The sequence below is a fragment of the Anomaloglossus baeobatrachus genome, chromosome 2 (assembly GCF_048569485.1).
Source record: "Anomaloglossus baeobatrachus isolate aAnoBae1 chromosome 2, aAnoBae1.hap1, whole genome shotgun sequence".
Lineage (NCBI taxonomy): Eukaryota > Metazoa > Chordata > Amphibia > Anura > Aromobatidae > Anomaloglossus > Anomaloglossus baeobatrachus.
This window is the reverse complement of record NC_134354.1, coordinates 331,909,036-331,924,776: the sequence shown is the minus strand read 5'-3', so window position 1 is coordinate 331,924,776 and position 15,741 is coordinate 331,909,036. Positions and strand designations below refer to the sequence as shown.

At 49.8% G+C, this 15,741-nt stretch overlaps 1 protein-coding gene across 1 annotated transcript; it reads right to left on the bottom strand.

Moving 5' to 3' along the window:
- Nucleotides 1-2,130: 2,130 nt before the first annotated feature.
- Nucleotides 2,131-15,206, bottom strand: MED18 (mediator complex subunit 18). Its single transcript, XM_075335925.1, has 3 exons — nt 15,088-15,206; nt 14,908-14,994; nt 2,131-4,196 (listed from the first exon to the last, which is right to left on the bottom strand). Exons 2-3 carry the CDS (start codon nt 14,978-14,980, stop codon nt 3,643-3,645), a joined length of 627 nt encoding a protein of 208 aa, XP_075192040.1. The 5' UTR covers nt 14,981-14,994; nt 15,088-15,206; the 3' UTR covers nt 2,131-3,642.
- Nucleotides 15,207-15,741: the final 535 nt, after the last annotated feature.

The window sequence follows — 15,741 nt, the reverse complement described above, 5'->3', positions numbered from 1 at the left end:
GGTCCCGGTGCCATGCCCGCTCCCAGCTCCTCCCGGTCCCGCCGCTCTGGCTGTGTGCAGTCTCCCCGGGGCAGGACCTTGCTTGCAGGACCTGGCGCTGATCACCTGATGCAGTCACCTGACGCATCAGCTGATCGTAGTCTCGCCGGCTTCTTCACGCTCGGCCGGCTATCAGCTGATCCTGCCGTCAGGGGACTTCATCAGCTGATCACCGGCAGCTGCTGCAGCGATCGGACGGGATCAGACTCCTGTCCGATCGATCGCTCCAGGAGCTGCCGGTAATCAGCACAGCACATAAGTGAGTATTTTTTTTTTTTTTTTTTCTACTGATGCATCAGCTGATTGTATAACAGGCTTTTATACAATCAGCTGATGTGTGATGGGATTCAGGCACTTGATCCTGACACATCATCTGATCGCTTTGCCTTCCAGCAAACCGATCAGATGATATTGGATCCTGATTGGACGGCGCGGGACCCTGACCCAGGATTACTGCGGAGGGGGGTTTATTTCAATAAAGATGGAGTCACTAATTGTGTTGTGTTTTATTTCTAATAAAAATATTTTTCTGTGTGTTGTGGGTTTTTTATCATTACTAGAAATTCATGGTGGCCATGTCTAATATTGGCGTGACACCATGAATTTCGGGCTTAGGGCTAGCTGATAATATACAGCTAGCCCTAACTCCATTATTACCTAGCTAGCCACCCGTCACCAGGGCAGCTAGAAGAGTTGGATACAGCGCCAGAAGATGGCGCTTCTATGAAAGCGCCATTTTCTGGGGTGGCTGCGGACTGCAATTCGCAGTGGGGGTGCCCAGAAAGCATGGGCACCCTGCACTGTGGATTCCAATCCCCAGCTGCCTAGTTGTACCCGGCTGGACTCAAAAATTAGGCGAAGCCAACGTCATTTTTTTTTTTAATTATTTCATGAAATAATTAAAAAAAAGGGCTTCTCTATATTTTTGGTTCCCAGCCGGGTACAAATAGGCAGCTGGGGGTTGGGGGCAGCCCGTACCTGCCTGCTGTACCCGGCTAGCATACAAAAATATGGCGAAGCCCATGTCATTTTTTTTTCTTTTTGGGCAAAAAACTGCATACAGTCCTGGATGGAGGATGCTGAGCTTTGTGGTTCTGCAGCTGCTGTCTGCTCTCCTGCATACACTAGTGAATGGAGGATGCTGAGACTTGTAGTTCTGCAGCTGCTGTCTGCTCTCCTGCATACACTAGTTCTGCAGCTGTCTGCTCTCCTGCATACAATGAACATTTTGAAGGAAATGACATCAGACCTTTTTTTTTTTTTTTTTCATCAACAATCTTTAATGGCATTGTGCACTGATTAAAAACGCAGTGAGTAAAAACGCAGCAAAAAACGCACCAAATCGCAGCAAAAACGCATGCGTTTTTGCCGCGTTTTTTAGCCGCGGGTGCGTTTTTTTAGACAAAAACGCACATAAAAACGCAGCGTGAAAAAAACGTCTAGTGCGCACATACCCTTAGAGTGGCATGGCAGCTATAAGTCCCCTTACTTGGCAGCCAGACTGGCTTGCAAAGTCTCCTTAAGGAGAATAGTGTTCCCCCGTGGTCCCCACATAGCTTTCTCATGAGCCAGATCAGACACCCCCATACTTTGCACTGACGAGGGGCAAGCACCCCGAAACACCGTGTTTGCAAATTGGCATTCTGATCTGGCTTATATATCCTGAGTCATATTGCAAAGGATTGTTAAAAATCCACTTGTGACTTTTAGGATCGCTACTTCCAATAGGTGGCGCTGTGCTAGAGTTTGTCTCCTTTACTGGAGAGAGAATTTGGAGGAAAAATAGGCACTTACCAAGGATCAGCTGCAATTCTTGTAAGCTCTTGGGAATGAGGCTCTCAATCCTTTTGTCTGAATTATTAATATGACACTGTAATAGCCGATTTTATCTGTTCTCGTACTTGCTGAATTGTGAACTACTGCAGAATATTTTACCACTTTCTGAAATAAATTATCACTTATTGATATTAGCTGTAAACAGGATTACTAACAGCAGAAACTACCTGCAATCAGCTCATCTTAAGGGAACCCATTGAATAGGGTTCACATCTTCATGAATCTTCCATGAGAAAAGTAAACATATAAATGATCTACAAAATACAGCTTTAATAAAAGGTTTCTATACAATAGAATAAAGATCCAAAAAGAATGAAAAATGTTACAGCAAAGAAATACTTGCTAATTGAAAATAACGTCTACTCTTCTGTGCCTAAAGGTGTTGTCTCATCTCATACATTAATAGTCTACCCACAGGATATGTCAAATATCTAATAGAGGAGGGTCCCAACTCTGGAATCCAGATTTATCTTGGGAACCATGGTTGTCACATGACTTAGCATGAAGAGATGGCCATGCATTCGCAGCTCTATCCATTTGTGTAGGAGTTACAAATGTGGCCAAACGTCAATTAGTGACAAATGCTAGCAATAAAGAATCACTGTGTGACTGTAGCTCCCTTATGTTTTTGTAAGGCACGGATCATGGCATGTTTCACCCTTGCTATGTCCTGGTGCCAGCCTAGAATAGGCATATGGCATGATGCGCTGACAGGGCTATTGACAGTAATGAAGCAGGTCCCGTCACACACAGAGATAAATCTTTGGCAGATCTGTGGTTGCAGTGAAATCATGGACATATTGTTCCATTTGTACACAGCCACAAACCTGGCACTGATTGTCCACAATTTCACTGCAACCACAGATCTGCCAAAGATTTATCTCTGTGTGTGACAGGGCCTTAACAGTGTGCTTTGTCATACATCATTTTCCACTATATAAGTCTAGTTGAAGCTGGCAGCAATACTTAAGGGGGCTTTACACGCTGCAATATCGCTAACGATTTATCGTCGGGGTCACGGTGTTTGTGACGCACATCCGGCGTCGTTAGCAGCATTGCAGCGTGTAACACGTACGAGCGACCTTAAACAATCGCAAAAGAGACAAAAAACGTTGGTTTTGAGAGGTCGTCCAAACACCAAAAATCGTTGTCTCCTACGTAGCGATGTTGTTCCTTGTTCCTGCGGCATCACACATCGCTATGTATGACACCGCGGGAGCGACAAACATCTCCTTACCTCCGGCGTCCACCGGCAATGCGGAAGGAAGGAGGTGGGCGGGATGTTACGTCCCGCTCATCTCCGCCCCTTCGCTTCTATTGGCCGGCCGCTTAGTGACGTCGCTATGACGCCGAATGCACCTCCCCCTTGAAGGAGGGATTGTTCGGCGGTCACAGCGACGTCGCAAACAAGGTATGTGCGTGTGACGCTGCCGTAGCAACAATGTTCGCTACGGCAGCGATCACCAAATGTCACACGTACGACAGGGGCAGGTGTTATCGCGCTCGACATCGCTAGCAATCGCTAGCGATGTCGCAGCGTGTAAAGCACCCTTTAGTGTACTAGTTCTTAGTGCCTGCCTCCAATAGACATATGAATAAAAATGATGTGCGGCAGAGCTCACCTTGACTTCGCCTGCATCATTACTGTCAATGGCCCTGTCAGTGCATATGCCAAAATCTCATTTTGCTGGGGTTCGGACTTAAGTCCACATGAACGTAGGGTAAAACACCTTGTGGATACAGCCTTAAACAGAACAAAAGCAACTTTCACATGAGACGTTTTGGATCTATTTTTTCCAGCTGCACCAATGGTCTAAGCTGTTCGGCGAAACTCCTGACTTCATCAGAGACACTGTCCTGGCCAGCAGGTGCCACTACGCTGAGCTCCACCAAATATGAAAGTGACAGTGGCTCAGCACCTTCAGATGTTCCTGCCACCAAAACTCGAAACACTTTGTAGACTGCAATTTTCATAACTCCCTTGCGAAACAAGTGTCCTCTTGCTATAAATTCATGGTCCATTCGAAAGCCCATCTCTTGAAGAAATTCAGGTAACACTTCTGATGTAGAAATGTCAACACAGTTCCTAACTAATGTGTGTCTGCTTCTGTCTCCAGCCTCTGGTTGGCCAAGATACCGAAGGTGCCATGGTGCTCCTGGGCGGTCAAGTGTGCGACGGGCACGAAGTACAAAGGGGCTGGCTTGCTGGCCTTTTAGCAAATATACACTTTCATGATCCGCAAAGGTCTCTGGCTCCATGTTGTCACATAGTCCACGTAAGCGGTGAAGGAGGCTTTCTAATCCTTGGTCTAGTATACTGCCTGAAGAGAAAAACTGAAGGATGACTTTAAAAAAATCAAATAACATAAGCAGTAATAGAGAAACTTAACTGGTTCTATTCACATTATGATCTGACAGGGTTTTGGGATTTTGAATGAAAAGAATACTGTAGTTTGCAGAGCTACATTTCCCTTCAATAATTAAGGAGCTCTGACAAATATGTGACATAACATAAGTTAACCAGATTGTGACAGGATCAGATGCAACACTGCATGGCTGCATGACCAGATCATAGTGTAAAGAGAGCTTAATGGAACCTATCAGCAGGAAATTAAGACTAAAGGCCTGTTGGTAAAGGCTTCCAGCTCTCACACCTGACTCATTATTTCACCGCCAGCCATCGGCCTTCAGTCTTTGACTTACAGGTTACTCTTCTCTCTTCCCCAGGATGAAACTGCACAGGAACTGAATAACTCTTCGAGGTTATTTCATCTGGTTGGGCGCAAGCACCTGATGACGTTTCAGAAGCAGACGTAATGATCTGCACATGCGCTGCCTTCTCTGTTGAGATGGCCATGGCCAATCATTATGTGCCTGTGTGGACTCTTGTGCAAGAAGACTGAAGAGCAACCTGTCAGTCGCAGACAGAACACCAGACTTGGGCAGGGAAATATGGAGACCGGCATTAGAGCTGAAAGAGCTGTATCAGTCCACTGCATTTGCGAATAGAACTTTATAGATGGATTGCTCTACTAGTAACATGGCTGCATCCAAGTGCAGCTCTGTGTGCAGCTCTGTGTGCAGCTCTGTGTGCAGCTCTGTGTGCTCGTCCTCGCTGTAGACCGCCACTTAAGCTATGAACCATTCGGCACAATTAACATCAGTAGTGTCTGGTCTGCAACCAGATGAGACTAGTGCACACTGCAATTTTCTCCACACAGGCCGCCAGTCAAGAATGCTCATGTATACAAGCATATTGATTTACATTAGTTAGTGAGCCACTTGTGTCAGTGTGCACACTGGAAAAAAATAAATTATGTTCCTGTGAATGCAGCCATCATAAAAAAAAAAAAACATGCTTCATTACCAGCAGGCCAAACATATTGCTTTAGAACACTACATTGTGCAGGTTCATGCCTCAGTTAGAAAGGAAATGGCCATAACCAGCACCAGATTACCAATGCAGTAACAGGATGCTGCCGGCCCCCCTATGATAAAGGTTGGGGTAACACCGATGCAGAAGAAACAACCACTCTCAGCATAACCTTTCATGGTGGTAGCTTCTATTAAACATGCACGGAGAAGAACTTTGTATAGGGCGCCAGTCACGCAGGTACGTGTGATGCAGTGTCTGGCTTTCAGCCTACTGATGATGCCCATACTAAGTCAGGTGGGCTGCCAGCACTATATAAGTGCACCCCACAGGGCACACACCCCAATTCACCCAACCAACACTAAAGGCCCTGGCTGCATCCTGCAAAAAATATTGTTGAGTGAATTGGGGTGTCTGCCCTGTGGGGTGCACTTATATAATGCTGGACAGCCCGCCTGATCTAATTGTATGGGTGTAATCAATAGGCTGTGAGCTAGACACTGCAGAACACGTACATGCGTAACTGGCACCCTATGCAACCCTCATCTGTGTGCATGCCCAATACTAGCAGCCAACTTCTCCACCTGTGCTGCCCCCGCTATGTTATCATGGGGGTCCTGCTGAATCCTGCTAGTACATTGGTAATCTGACCTGGTGTTAGTAAGACACAAAAGGATACAGCAGTAGTCAAAGCGCCAAGACATATTTAATCATCAAATATATCAAATTTCAACTACATTAATGCTATATAGAATGTACTTTGAAAAATGAAGGTTCTTTTCACAAAAATTGGCCAATTCTTTTTTTTTTTTTTTTTTAAATTCTTTATTTTAAAGACCGACTCGAGAACATACAAAATAACAACTGCGCCACAAAGAGCAGAATAACAGATTTCAAATATTTAACATTGACATGTAGCCCACTCTTCCTCTCCCCTGTACATATCCAGTTACTGCAACTGCTCGAGTCAGGCCCAGTTTAATCCTTTTATGAACCAACCCAACAAGGGTAGAATACAGAACATACATAGAAAGAGAAAGCAAAGCCCAAAAGAATTTAGAACAGGATAAGAGAAAGAGGAAGAAAGGGGAATGCAGGGGAGGGGAGAATAGGAGAAGATAGGGGACAAAGAAATGAGAGGAAGGGAAAGCGAGAGAAGAGAGGAGAAAGAGAAGAGAAGAAGAAAAAAAAAAAAAAAAAAAAAAAAAAAAGGGGGGAGGAGGGGGGGGGAGAGTGCTCCTCCAGAGCCTCACAGCAGCCGTGGAGCAGCGAGTAATCTGGCGTAATCCGCCGAGTAAGTGAACTCCAACCATGGGAACCAGGTCCTACGAAAACCTTCCTGACTGTCATTGAGAGAGGATGTCAGGTCCTCCATGTGCCTTAGGTCATTAACCCTTGAAACCCACTGTGCCAATGTGGGGGGGGTAGAGGACTTCCAGCCCAGCGGGATGCACGACCTGGCGGCCATTACCAGAAATCTAAGCAAAGAACGCTTGTATCTATGAGCCGGGAGTTCCGAAAGCTGTAAAATAAACAGTTGCGGACCCAGTGTCTCAGCCGTGCCGGTCACCAGTCTAATTACCTCCCTCACTCCTGACCAAAACCGCTGCAAGGAAGGGCAAGACCAAAAGATGTGCACGTAATCACCCTCCCCCGAGCCACACCTCCAGCAAACGGGATCGACTGAGGGGAATATCCTATGAAGTCTGGTCGGGACTCTATACCACCTAGTCAACAGTTTGAAGTTGGCCTCCAACATTCTGGAACTGATCGAAGTTTTATGTGCCATCATTAGGACGTTGTTTCGTTGCGTGTCTGATAGGGCCGTCCCAAGGTCCCTTTCCCACTGCCGCAAATAAACCGGGGTGGGCAAATCTCCCGGGTCTGATAGCAAATTGTATGCCAGGGAAAGTGAGTGCCGCAGGGCCCCCTCTCCCAAGCACAATTTTTCGAATCTTGTGAGAGGCCCAGCATACCGGGCGAAGCAGGGAAGGGAGCTCAAGAAATGCCTCAACTGCATGGCCCTCCATCTCCCCAGGGGGTCCGGAGGCAGGAGACCACATATATCCGAAAGAGATAGCCAGTCACCCTCCTCTCCCATCTGGTAAGCTCTGAATCTGCCCCCCTGTACCCAACTCCGAAAAACTGGGTCCGAGAGGCCAGGACGGAAATCCGGATCTCCTATAATTGGTGACATGGGGGAAGGCAACGGCAGGAGGAGGCGCCGAACCTCTCCCCTCGAACAGCATTCCAGAGTAGCGCCAATGGTGGGGTGAGATCTCAGAGAGGCCGGGGAAAAACTCCCGACCCAAGGCATGGCCGGTAAATGCACCTCCGAGAAACTCTGTTCCAGGGCGACCCATGGTTTCATCCTAGAGTGACGGCACCAGTCCAGAACCCTAACCATATGTGTGGCCCAGTAATATTTTTTCATATCAGGTATTCCCAGCCCTCCCCTACGCTTAGGTCTGCACAATAGGGAACGGGAAAGTCTCGCCGGCTTATTCGCCCAGATAAATTTGGTATATAGTGAGGCCAATTCCTTGAAAAAAGAGCTCGGGATCTTAATTGGCAGGGCCTGGAAGAGGTAAAGTAGTCGTGGTAATATGTTCATCTTCAATATTGCACACCTCCCAAACCATGTGAAAAGACCCCTCGCCCAGTTTGCGCAGTCTGTTCTAATGGACTGCAGGAGAGGAAGATAGTTCAGCTTATATAGTTGGCTGTTATCCGCTGCCAGCTGGACCCCCAGGTACCTCAGAGAGTGATTAGCCCACTTAAACCCGAACGCCAATTGAAGCGAAATAACATGATCTTGGGGGAGAGATACATTCATAGCCTCCGATTTTGACATGTTAATTCTAAAATTAGAAAGAGAGGAGTATGTTTCCAGCTCTCTCAGTAAATTGGGCAGGGAGACCCGAGGATTGGTAATAAAGAAAAGTAAATCGTCCGCGTACGCCGCGATTTTGTAGGTGGAACCCGCAACTGTAGGGCCAGAAATGTCAATGTTACCTCTAATTCGGCTAAGCAGGGGTTCCAGGGTCAGGATAAAGATCAGGGGTGAAAGGGGGCATCCCTGCCTTGTGCCGTTAAGAATGGAAAATCTATCTGAAAGGAGACCGTTCACCCTGACCGCGGCAGAGGGGTTGCTATACAGAGAGCATATCCACCTGAGCATCATCCTCCCCAACCCCACCTCCCGCAGAACCTCCTACATGAATATCCAATTGACTCTGTCGAACGCTTTTTCTGCGTCGGTCGACAAGAGCATCAGGGGCAACCCTTCCGAATTAGCCCTGTGGATTAAATTCAGCGCCTTAGTGGTGTTGTCCCTCGCTTCCCTTCCCATCATGAACCCAGCCTGGTCAGGGTGGACAATCCCCCCAGCAATGGAGAGAGTCTCTCTGATAATATTCTGGTGAAGAGCTTCAAGTCTGTGTTGAGGAGGGAGATGGGTCGGTAACTAGAACAAGAGGTAGGGTCTTTACCCTCTTTAGGAATGACTACTATATTAGCGGCCAGAGAGTCTCTCGGCAAGTGGACTTTTTCGGAGAGTGAGATATTGTTAAAGGCCGAGAGAAATGGGGGGAGCAGCATGGAGCCCATCTTTTTGTAGTAAAGCAGGGGGAAACCATCTGGGCCAGGGGCCTTACCAGTGGGGGAATTTTTAATTGCAGCCCAGTACTCCTCCTCTGAAATGGGTCTTTCCATGGCGTCCGCATCCTCCGGTTTAAGGTGTTTCAAACCGGAGTTTGAAATGTACTTCTGGATACGCTGCCGTAGTTCCGTCCTGGCCCTCTCCGACCGCCCCCCATCTATTGAGTAGAGAGAGGAGTAAAAGTCTTTAAAGGCGGAGGCTATGTCTTTTGGAAGAGTGGCCCACCTGTCACCAGAAATGTGCACTCTAGGAACATAGCCCCTCGCCCTCTGGATCCGGAGGGCCCTAGCCAGGGTCCTGCCACTTTTATTGCCATATTCATAGAAATGCCGCCTGCACTTAGCTAGCACTCCCTTGGCCTTTTGATATAACAGGGACCTGAGTTCCTCCCTCTTCCTAGCCAGATTGACACCCACGTTCCCTCCCAGAGACCCCTTGTGCACTGCTTCCAACTCCCTTATGTCTGCTAGGAGAGATGTAACCTCAGCTTCCCGTTCTCTTTTCAGACGGGCCCCATGTTTAATGAATAATCCCCTCACAACACATTTGTGAGCTTCCCACACAATGTTGGGGGACATCCCCTCCCCCCCACTACAGTCAAAATATTCAGTCAGGGCCTCCCTTATTTCTTGCATTGTCACCGGCTCATTGAGTAGCGAGGTGTTCAATATCCACTGACCCTGCCTCCCGATGGGACATTCAAGGGACAGAGTGACCGTGATCAGCGCGTGATCAGAGAAAGATATGCACTCAATTGAAGCATCCACCAGAGAGTGTAGGTCCCCATGTTTAATAAAAAAGAGGTCCAACCTAGAATAGCAGTCGTGCGCTGCAGAATAAAATGAAAAGTCTTTGTCTGATGGGTGCAGCAATCGCCAAGTGTCTATCAGTTGGTGGTCATGTAGTCCCCGTCTCATCCGCCGCAGCGTCATGTGTGGCATACCGGACACCCCTTTTGAACTGTCTCTCAATGGTTCCAACACTACATTAAAGTCACCCCCGAGAACCAGAGTGCCCTCCGAGAATTCCTCTATCTTCTCAAGGTACCGCAACAAGGTGGGACATTGGCCCGCATTTGGCAAGTATACTGCCACGAATGTGAATAACTGAGTAGCTATGCGTCCCTTGAGCATCATAAGCCTACCCAGGTCGTCTGTCTGAGAGTCTAACAATTCCCAAGGGAGCGTACTGGACATGAGGATGCTCGTTCCCCTAGATCTAGGATCAGGGGAGGGTGAGTGGTGCACAATGGGGTACCTTCTGTCCGAGAGTCTGTAAGGTTTAGCTTCACAGTAATGTGTCTCTTGTAGGAAGGCTACCTGGATTCGGTTTTTCCAAAGAAGGTTCAGCAGGATAGACCGTTTCTCCGGGCTATGAAGGCCCTTGACATTCAGTGAGCCCACCCGCAGATCGGCCTGCCTCTGTTTCGCCATTCTCTGTCGCGAGACCCTAGAGGAGCAAACCAAAAAAAAGAAGAGGGGAAGGGGGAAGGAGAGAAGAGAAAAAAAAAAAGAAGAGGGAAAGCTGGTAAAAAGAGAGGAGGGGTAGAAAAAGTAGGAAGTAGCTGAGACCCTTTAGCAGGGGGAAGAGAGAAAGGCAAAAAGTTCAGAGAAGAGAACAAGAAAGTGGAAAAGCAGCAGGACTGCCGCTCGCAGAACCAGGGACCAGCCCAGGGACTACTAAGGAAAAGATAGGGACAAGAACTGACATGCGACCAGAGCGCATACCCGCGCCCCTCTTATTAGCACTAAATGACCCCTCTCCCCGACGGAGAGGAAGGGTCAGCCGGTTAACCACCCACACACCCCACCACCCAGGATGAACTCGGTAAAGAAAAACATCCCCCCCCACCCCCGAACCTAAACTAGACATTGCCATAGAAATAGTTTATTGTCTAAAGTTTTTGAAAATTCTATGTCCAGAGAAAACTAGCCCAAGGCCAGGACTCCTGCTTAGGAGTCGTAGAGACGAAAGAGAGCCTCCCAGCTCCCCGTTCTTTGACTCCGTCTCCCGTTGAAAGCACCTTCGTCTCACGTCTTGGACCACTCCTTCCTCCCAGCAGCATCCGGTACGTGCCAAGTCCCTCAAGGGACCCCGCTTTGAGCAGAGCGGTTGCCTCCCTTCCTCCTCCGCAACCCCGGGGGTGCCTGGGGTTCCCACTCCAACCAGTCCGGAATTGAGCAGTCTGGTATTCCCAGGAAGGCAAAAAGATTAGGAAGCTCTGAGTGCCTCCTCAGCAAAAACACAGAGTCCCCCTTGCGTACTATCAAATGGAAGGGATGGCCCCATCTGTATGAGGCGTTTGCTTCTTTGATGCCAAGCAGGAGAGGATGAAGCAGGCGTCTCATATATAGTGTGCGGCTGGAGACATCAGGAAATAACTTCACCATGGCCCCATCCATCTCCACCGGTCCATATGACCAAGCTCCCTGTAGGATCCTCTCTCTGTCTCCATAATAGTGCAAACGACATAGTACATCTCTAGAGGAGGGGACTGATCTAGGGCCCGACCTTGCGACTCTGTGAATTCTGTCAAAGAGGTAGGTAGCCTCCAAGGGGCGATCAGTGACCCGGTTGAAGATGTTTAAGACTTTAGTACGCAGGAGTTCCTGGGGCCAGTCCTCCGGTATACCCTTTAGCCTGATATTATTTCTTCTGCCCCTGTTCTCTTGATCATCCAAGAGCAGGGCAAGGTCTCTGATGCGGGCATTGGATGACTCACAGTCTCTCTCAATCCTCTCCATTCTGCTCTCCAGGGACTCCTGAGCCTGCTCTGTGGCCTCAATTCTGTCCTCCAGTACCACCATTTCCTCCCTCAAGGCAGACAGCGCCATCTGCTGGGAGGATTCAAGTCTAGCTACAACGTCCTCCAAATCTTTCTTGCTGGGGAGGGCCAAAATAAGCTCTCTCAGGGCTTGTATGTCCCCCTGTGGGGGGCCAGCATGCATGTTGTTTAGTGTAGCCTGAGGTTCCGTGTGCCCCGTGAGCGGGGGGGTCCCCTGTGTGCAGAGCATGGCTGGTATCCCCGGGTCTGGTGATCCCCCCAGGGCCCCCTCACTATCCACAGCAGCGTGCTGCGAGGCAGGCTGAGCAGCCTCCCCCCTCCTCCAGTCCTCTGTACCTGGGCCCGCTCCGTCCAGTGCCACCGCCGCCTCTGTCCTCCGATTCTCTGCACCGCTGATCCCCTGCACTGCTGCACAGGCTGTGGGAGAACGCCGAGCGGCTCCTGGGGAATCCCCAGCTGGAGGACGCCACGCGCCCGCCGGCGCCATCTTGCTCCGGACCGCCTGCGGAGGTTCAGAGCCCGGCGCCGTCAGGAACCTTGTGAGGCTCCCCTGGGGTCTCTGACTCGTCACCGGGGAGGCAGAAGCGGGCGCTACCCCCGGTTTCTTCTTGGGGGCCATCCTGGGTAAGTGGGGGCTGCAGAATATAATAGTATTAGGCTGTGGGCGCAGGAGCTCTGGGATCCAGCGTCCTCACGCTTCCATGTCAGGACACGCCCCCCTAAAAAATTGGCCAATTCTTGTAAGCCCATCAACAGAGGCAAGGTGACCTTTGTATGATGGGATGCTATACTAGTGTCATGCCTCTCCTGGACTAAAAGTCTACAAACAAATGGGCAGATAGGATCTGGCACCAATTAAAAGCAGCCTGTGGCTGATGGGCAGAGAGCAGTCAGAATAGGAGTCTGTCTACACCTCTAGTATACACTGCAAAATCCACAAAAACGACATCTCCAAATAAAACATAGCAAATGTGAATAGGTACGAACTGCTATAACTACACAAAAGAATACAGCAGCACTCTAACGCTATGTGTCCACGGGAGAATGTAGCTGCGGATTTTTCTGCATCAAAATCCACAGCTTTCCCGCAAAATACGCACCTTTTCAAAGGTGCGGATTTGCCGCGGATTTACAGCGGAATTGCCACGGATTTTGGTGCGGATTTTTTTTTCCCAATTTTAAAGCCAAAATCCGGATGAAAATCTGCAACAATAATTGACATGTTGCAGATTTTTCCCGATCAAAATCCGCACGAAATCCGCTGCGGAAAAATCCGCAGCGTGGGCACAGCATTTCCAAAATGCCATAGAAATGGCTGGGAAGTGCCTGAGCTGCAGATTTTCGGGAAATCCACGGCTTTTCCGCGAGAAACCCGCGGCAAAATCCGCGCATTTTCCGCAGCGTGGGCACATAGCCTAAGTGCCAAGACATATGCAAAACATAACATGTGCATTATATATTGGAGGCGTAGACAGCCTCTTATTCCACCTGTGCTCTCCGCCCATCTGCCACAGCATGGTTTTAATTAGTGACAGAACCTATCTGCCCATATATTTATAGACTTTTACTCCAGGAGAGGCATGATGCTAGTATAGGGGCCCAACAAAGAAAGGTCACTTTGGCTACTTTCACACTTGCGTTCAGCGCATTCCGTCACTATGGAGAATAGCGCAGTCCGTTAACGCACTGCGCTATTCTCCATAGACTTGTATGGACGACGCACTGTAACGCAAGTGTCTGCGTTGCATCCGCTGGACGACGCAGCGTCGTTATTTTGACGCTGCGTCGGGCGAATGGAATGCAGCATGTAATGTTTTTCTGCGCTTGGCGGAGTGTCAAAAAAATGCAACCTGCAGGAATCCGTTAGAAGTCCGTTGTTTTTTTATAATGGACGCCTATGGTGGCGGATTCCGTTAGAATGCGTCATTTGACGGATTCCGTTAACGCAGCTGTCTTTACACAACTGCGCATGCTCAGATGTGTAAAGTCAAGGAAAAAAAACCTACAACGGATTGCATTATTTTGTACGATCTGTAGCATGCGTTGTGCCACTATATGCAACGCATCCGTTGCATGCGTCACACAACGCAATGCTACAGATCCCGTCCAACGCAAGTGTGAAACTAGCCTTTGCCGTGGTTTATGGGCATACAAGAATTGGCCAATTTGTGCACACAGAATCTTCATTTTTCTGAGTATATTCTATGAAGCATTGATGCAGTTTAGTTTTCATATATTCCCTGCGTCATCCTCACATGTATCTAGTGCGCGCGGTCAGTCCCAGCGTCATCCTCACATGTATCTAGTGCGCGCGGCCAGTCCCAGCGTCATCCTCACATGTATCTAGTGCGCGCGGCCAGTCCCAGCGTCATCCTCACATGTATCTAGTGCGCGCGGCCAGTCCCAGCGTCATCCTCACATGTATCTAGTGCGCGCGGCCAGTCCCAGCGTCATCCTCACATGTATCTAGTGCGCGCGGCCAGTCCCAGCGTCATCCTCACATGTATCTAGTGCGCGCGGCCAGTCCCAGCGTCATCCTCACATCTATCTAGTGCGCGCGGCCAGTCCCAGCGTCATCCTCACATGTATCTAGTGCGCGCGGCCAGTCCCAGCGTCATCCTCACATGTATCTAGTGCGCGCGGCCAGTCCCAGCGTCATCCTCACATGTATCTAGTGCGCGCGGCCAGTCCCAGCGTCATCCTCACATGTATCTAGTGCGCGCGGCCAGTCCCAGCGTCATCCTCACATGTATCTAGTGCGCGCGGCCAGTCCCAGCGTCATCCTCACATGTATCTAGTGCGCGCGGCCAGTCCCAGCGTCATCCTCACATCTATCTAGTGCGCGCGGCCAGTCCCAGCGTCATCCTCACATGTATCTAGTGCGCGCGGCCAGTCCCAGCATCATCCTCACATGTATCTAGTGCGCGCGGCCAGTCCCAGCGCCATCCTCACATGTATCTAGTGCGCGCGGCCAGTCCCAGCGTCATCCTCACATGTATCTAGTGCGCGCGGCCAGTCCCAGCGTCATCCTCACATGTATCTAGTGCGTGCGGCCAGTCCCAGCGTCATCCTCACATGTATCTAGTGCGCGCGGTCAGTCTTAGCATCATCCTCACGTGTATCTAGTGCGCGCGGTCAGTCTTAGCATCATCCTCACGTGTATGTAGGGCACATTAGTGAGGCTTTGTACTCTTATGCTTTTCTGTAACCTACCTTGCAGCAAGTACTCCATCATGTTAATGGTTCCTCCTGATACAGGCATGGTGGTCACTGGGGGAGCCTCCATTACTTCAGCTTATTCTGAGACATAAATAACACGAGTGAGACTTCGCACAAATACACTAGTCGCTGCCATGAATGTGAAAGGAAAATAAAGCCACACAGTGCGCTCACCTGTAATACAATCAGAAGCCAAGAGAACTACAACACCCACAGTGCAACAGACGTCGAGCTCACCGGCCGCCGTCTACGTGCCTTGCGTCTCTGCCTCAGCAGGCGAGGGCCCCGCCTACCACACCATGTGACCGCTTCACAGAGACGCCGCGCAACACGTGACGTACGACATTTTATACAGTCCGGAAGCGAGCGCGAGTGAGTCAAATGGCCGCCAGACTGTTGTGTGACACGGTCTGTGAAGCGCCTGTGCGGTCAGTGAGCCGGCTATGTGACACGGTCTGTGGGGGCGGCTGTGCGGCGGCTATGTGACACGGTCTGTGCGGGCGGCTGTGCGGTCAGTGAGCCGGCTATGTGACACGGTCAGTGAGGTGGCTGTGGGGCGGCTATGTGACACGGTATGTGCGGGCGGCTGTGCGGTCAGTGAGCCGGCTATGTGACACGGTCAGTGAGGTGGCTGTGGGGCGGCTGTGCGGTGGCTATGTGATATGGTCTGTGGGGGCGGCTGTGCGGTCAGTGAGGTGGCTGTGTGGGGCGGCTGTGCTATCTGTGAGGCGGCTGTGTGACACGGTTTGTGAGGCGGCTGTGTGGTCAGCTGTGCCATCTGTGAGGCGGCTGTGTGACACTGTCAGTGTAGCGGCTGTGCGGTCAGTG

Coding starts and splice junctions, on each gene's coding strand:
- MED18 (XM_075335925.1), bottom strand. CDS start 14,980: ATGGAGGCTCCCCCAGTGACCACCATGCCTGTATCAGGAGGAACCATT. Junction 4,197..14,907: donor GATGGAGTACTTGCTGCAAG/GTAGGTTACAGA, acceptor TTTTCTCTTCAG/GCAGTATACTAGACCAAGGA.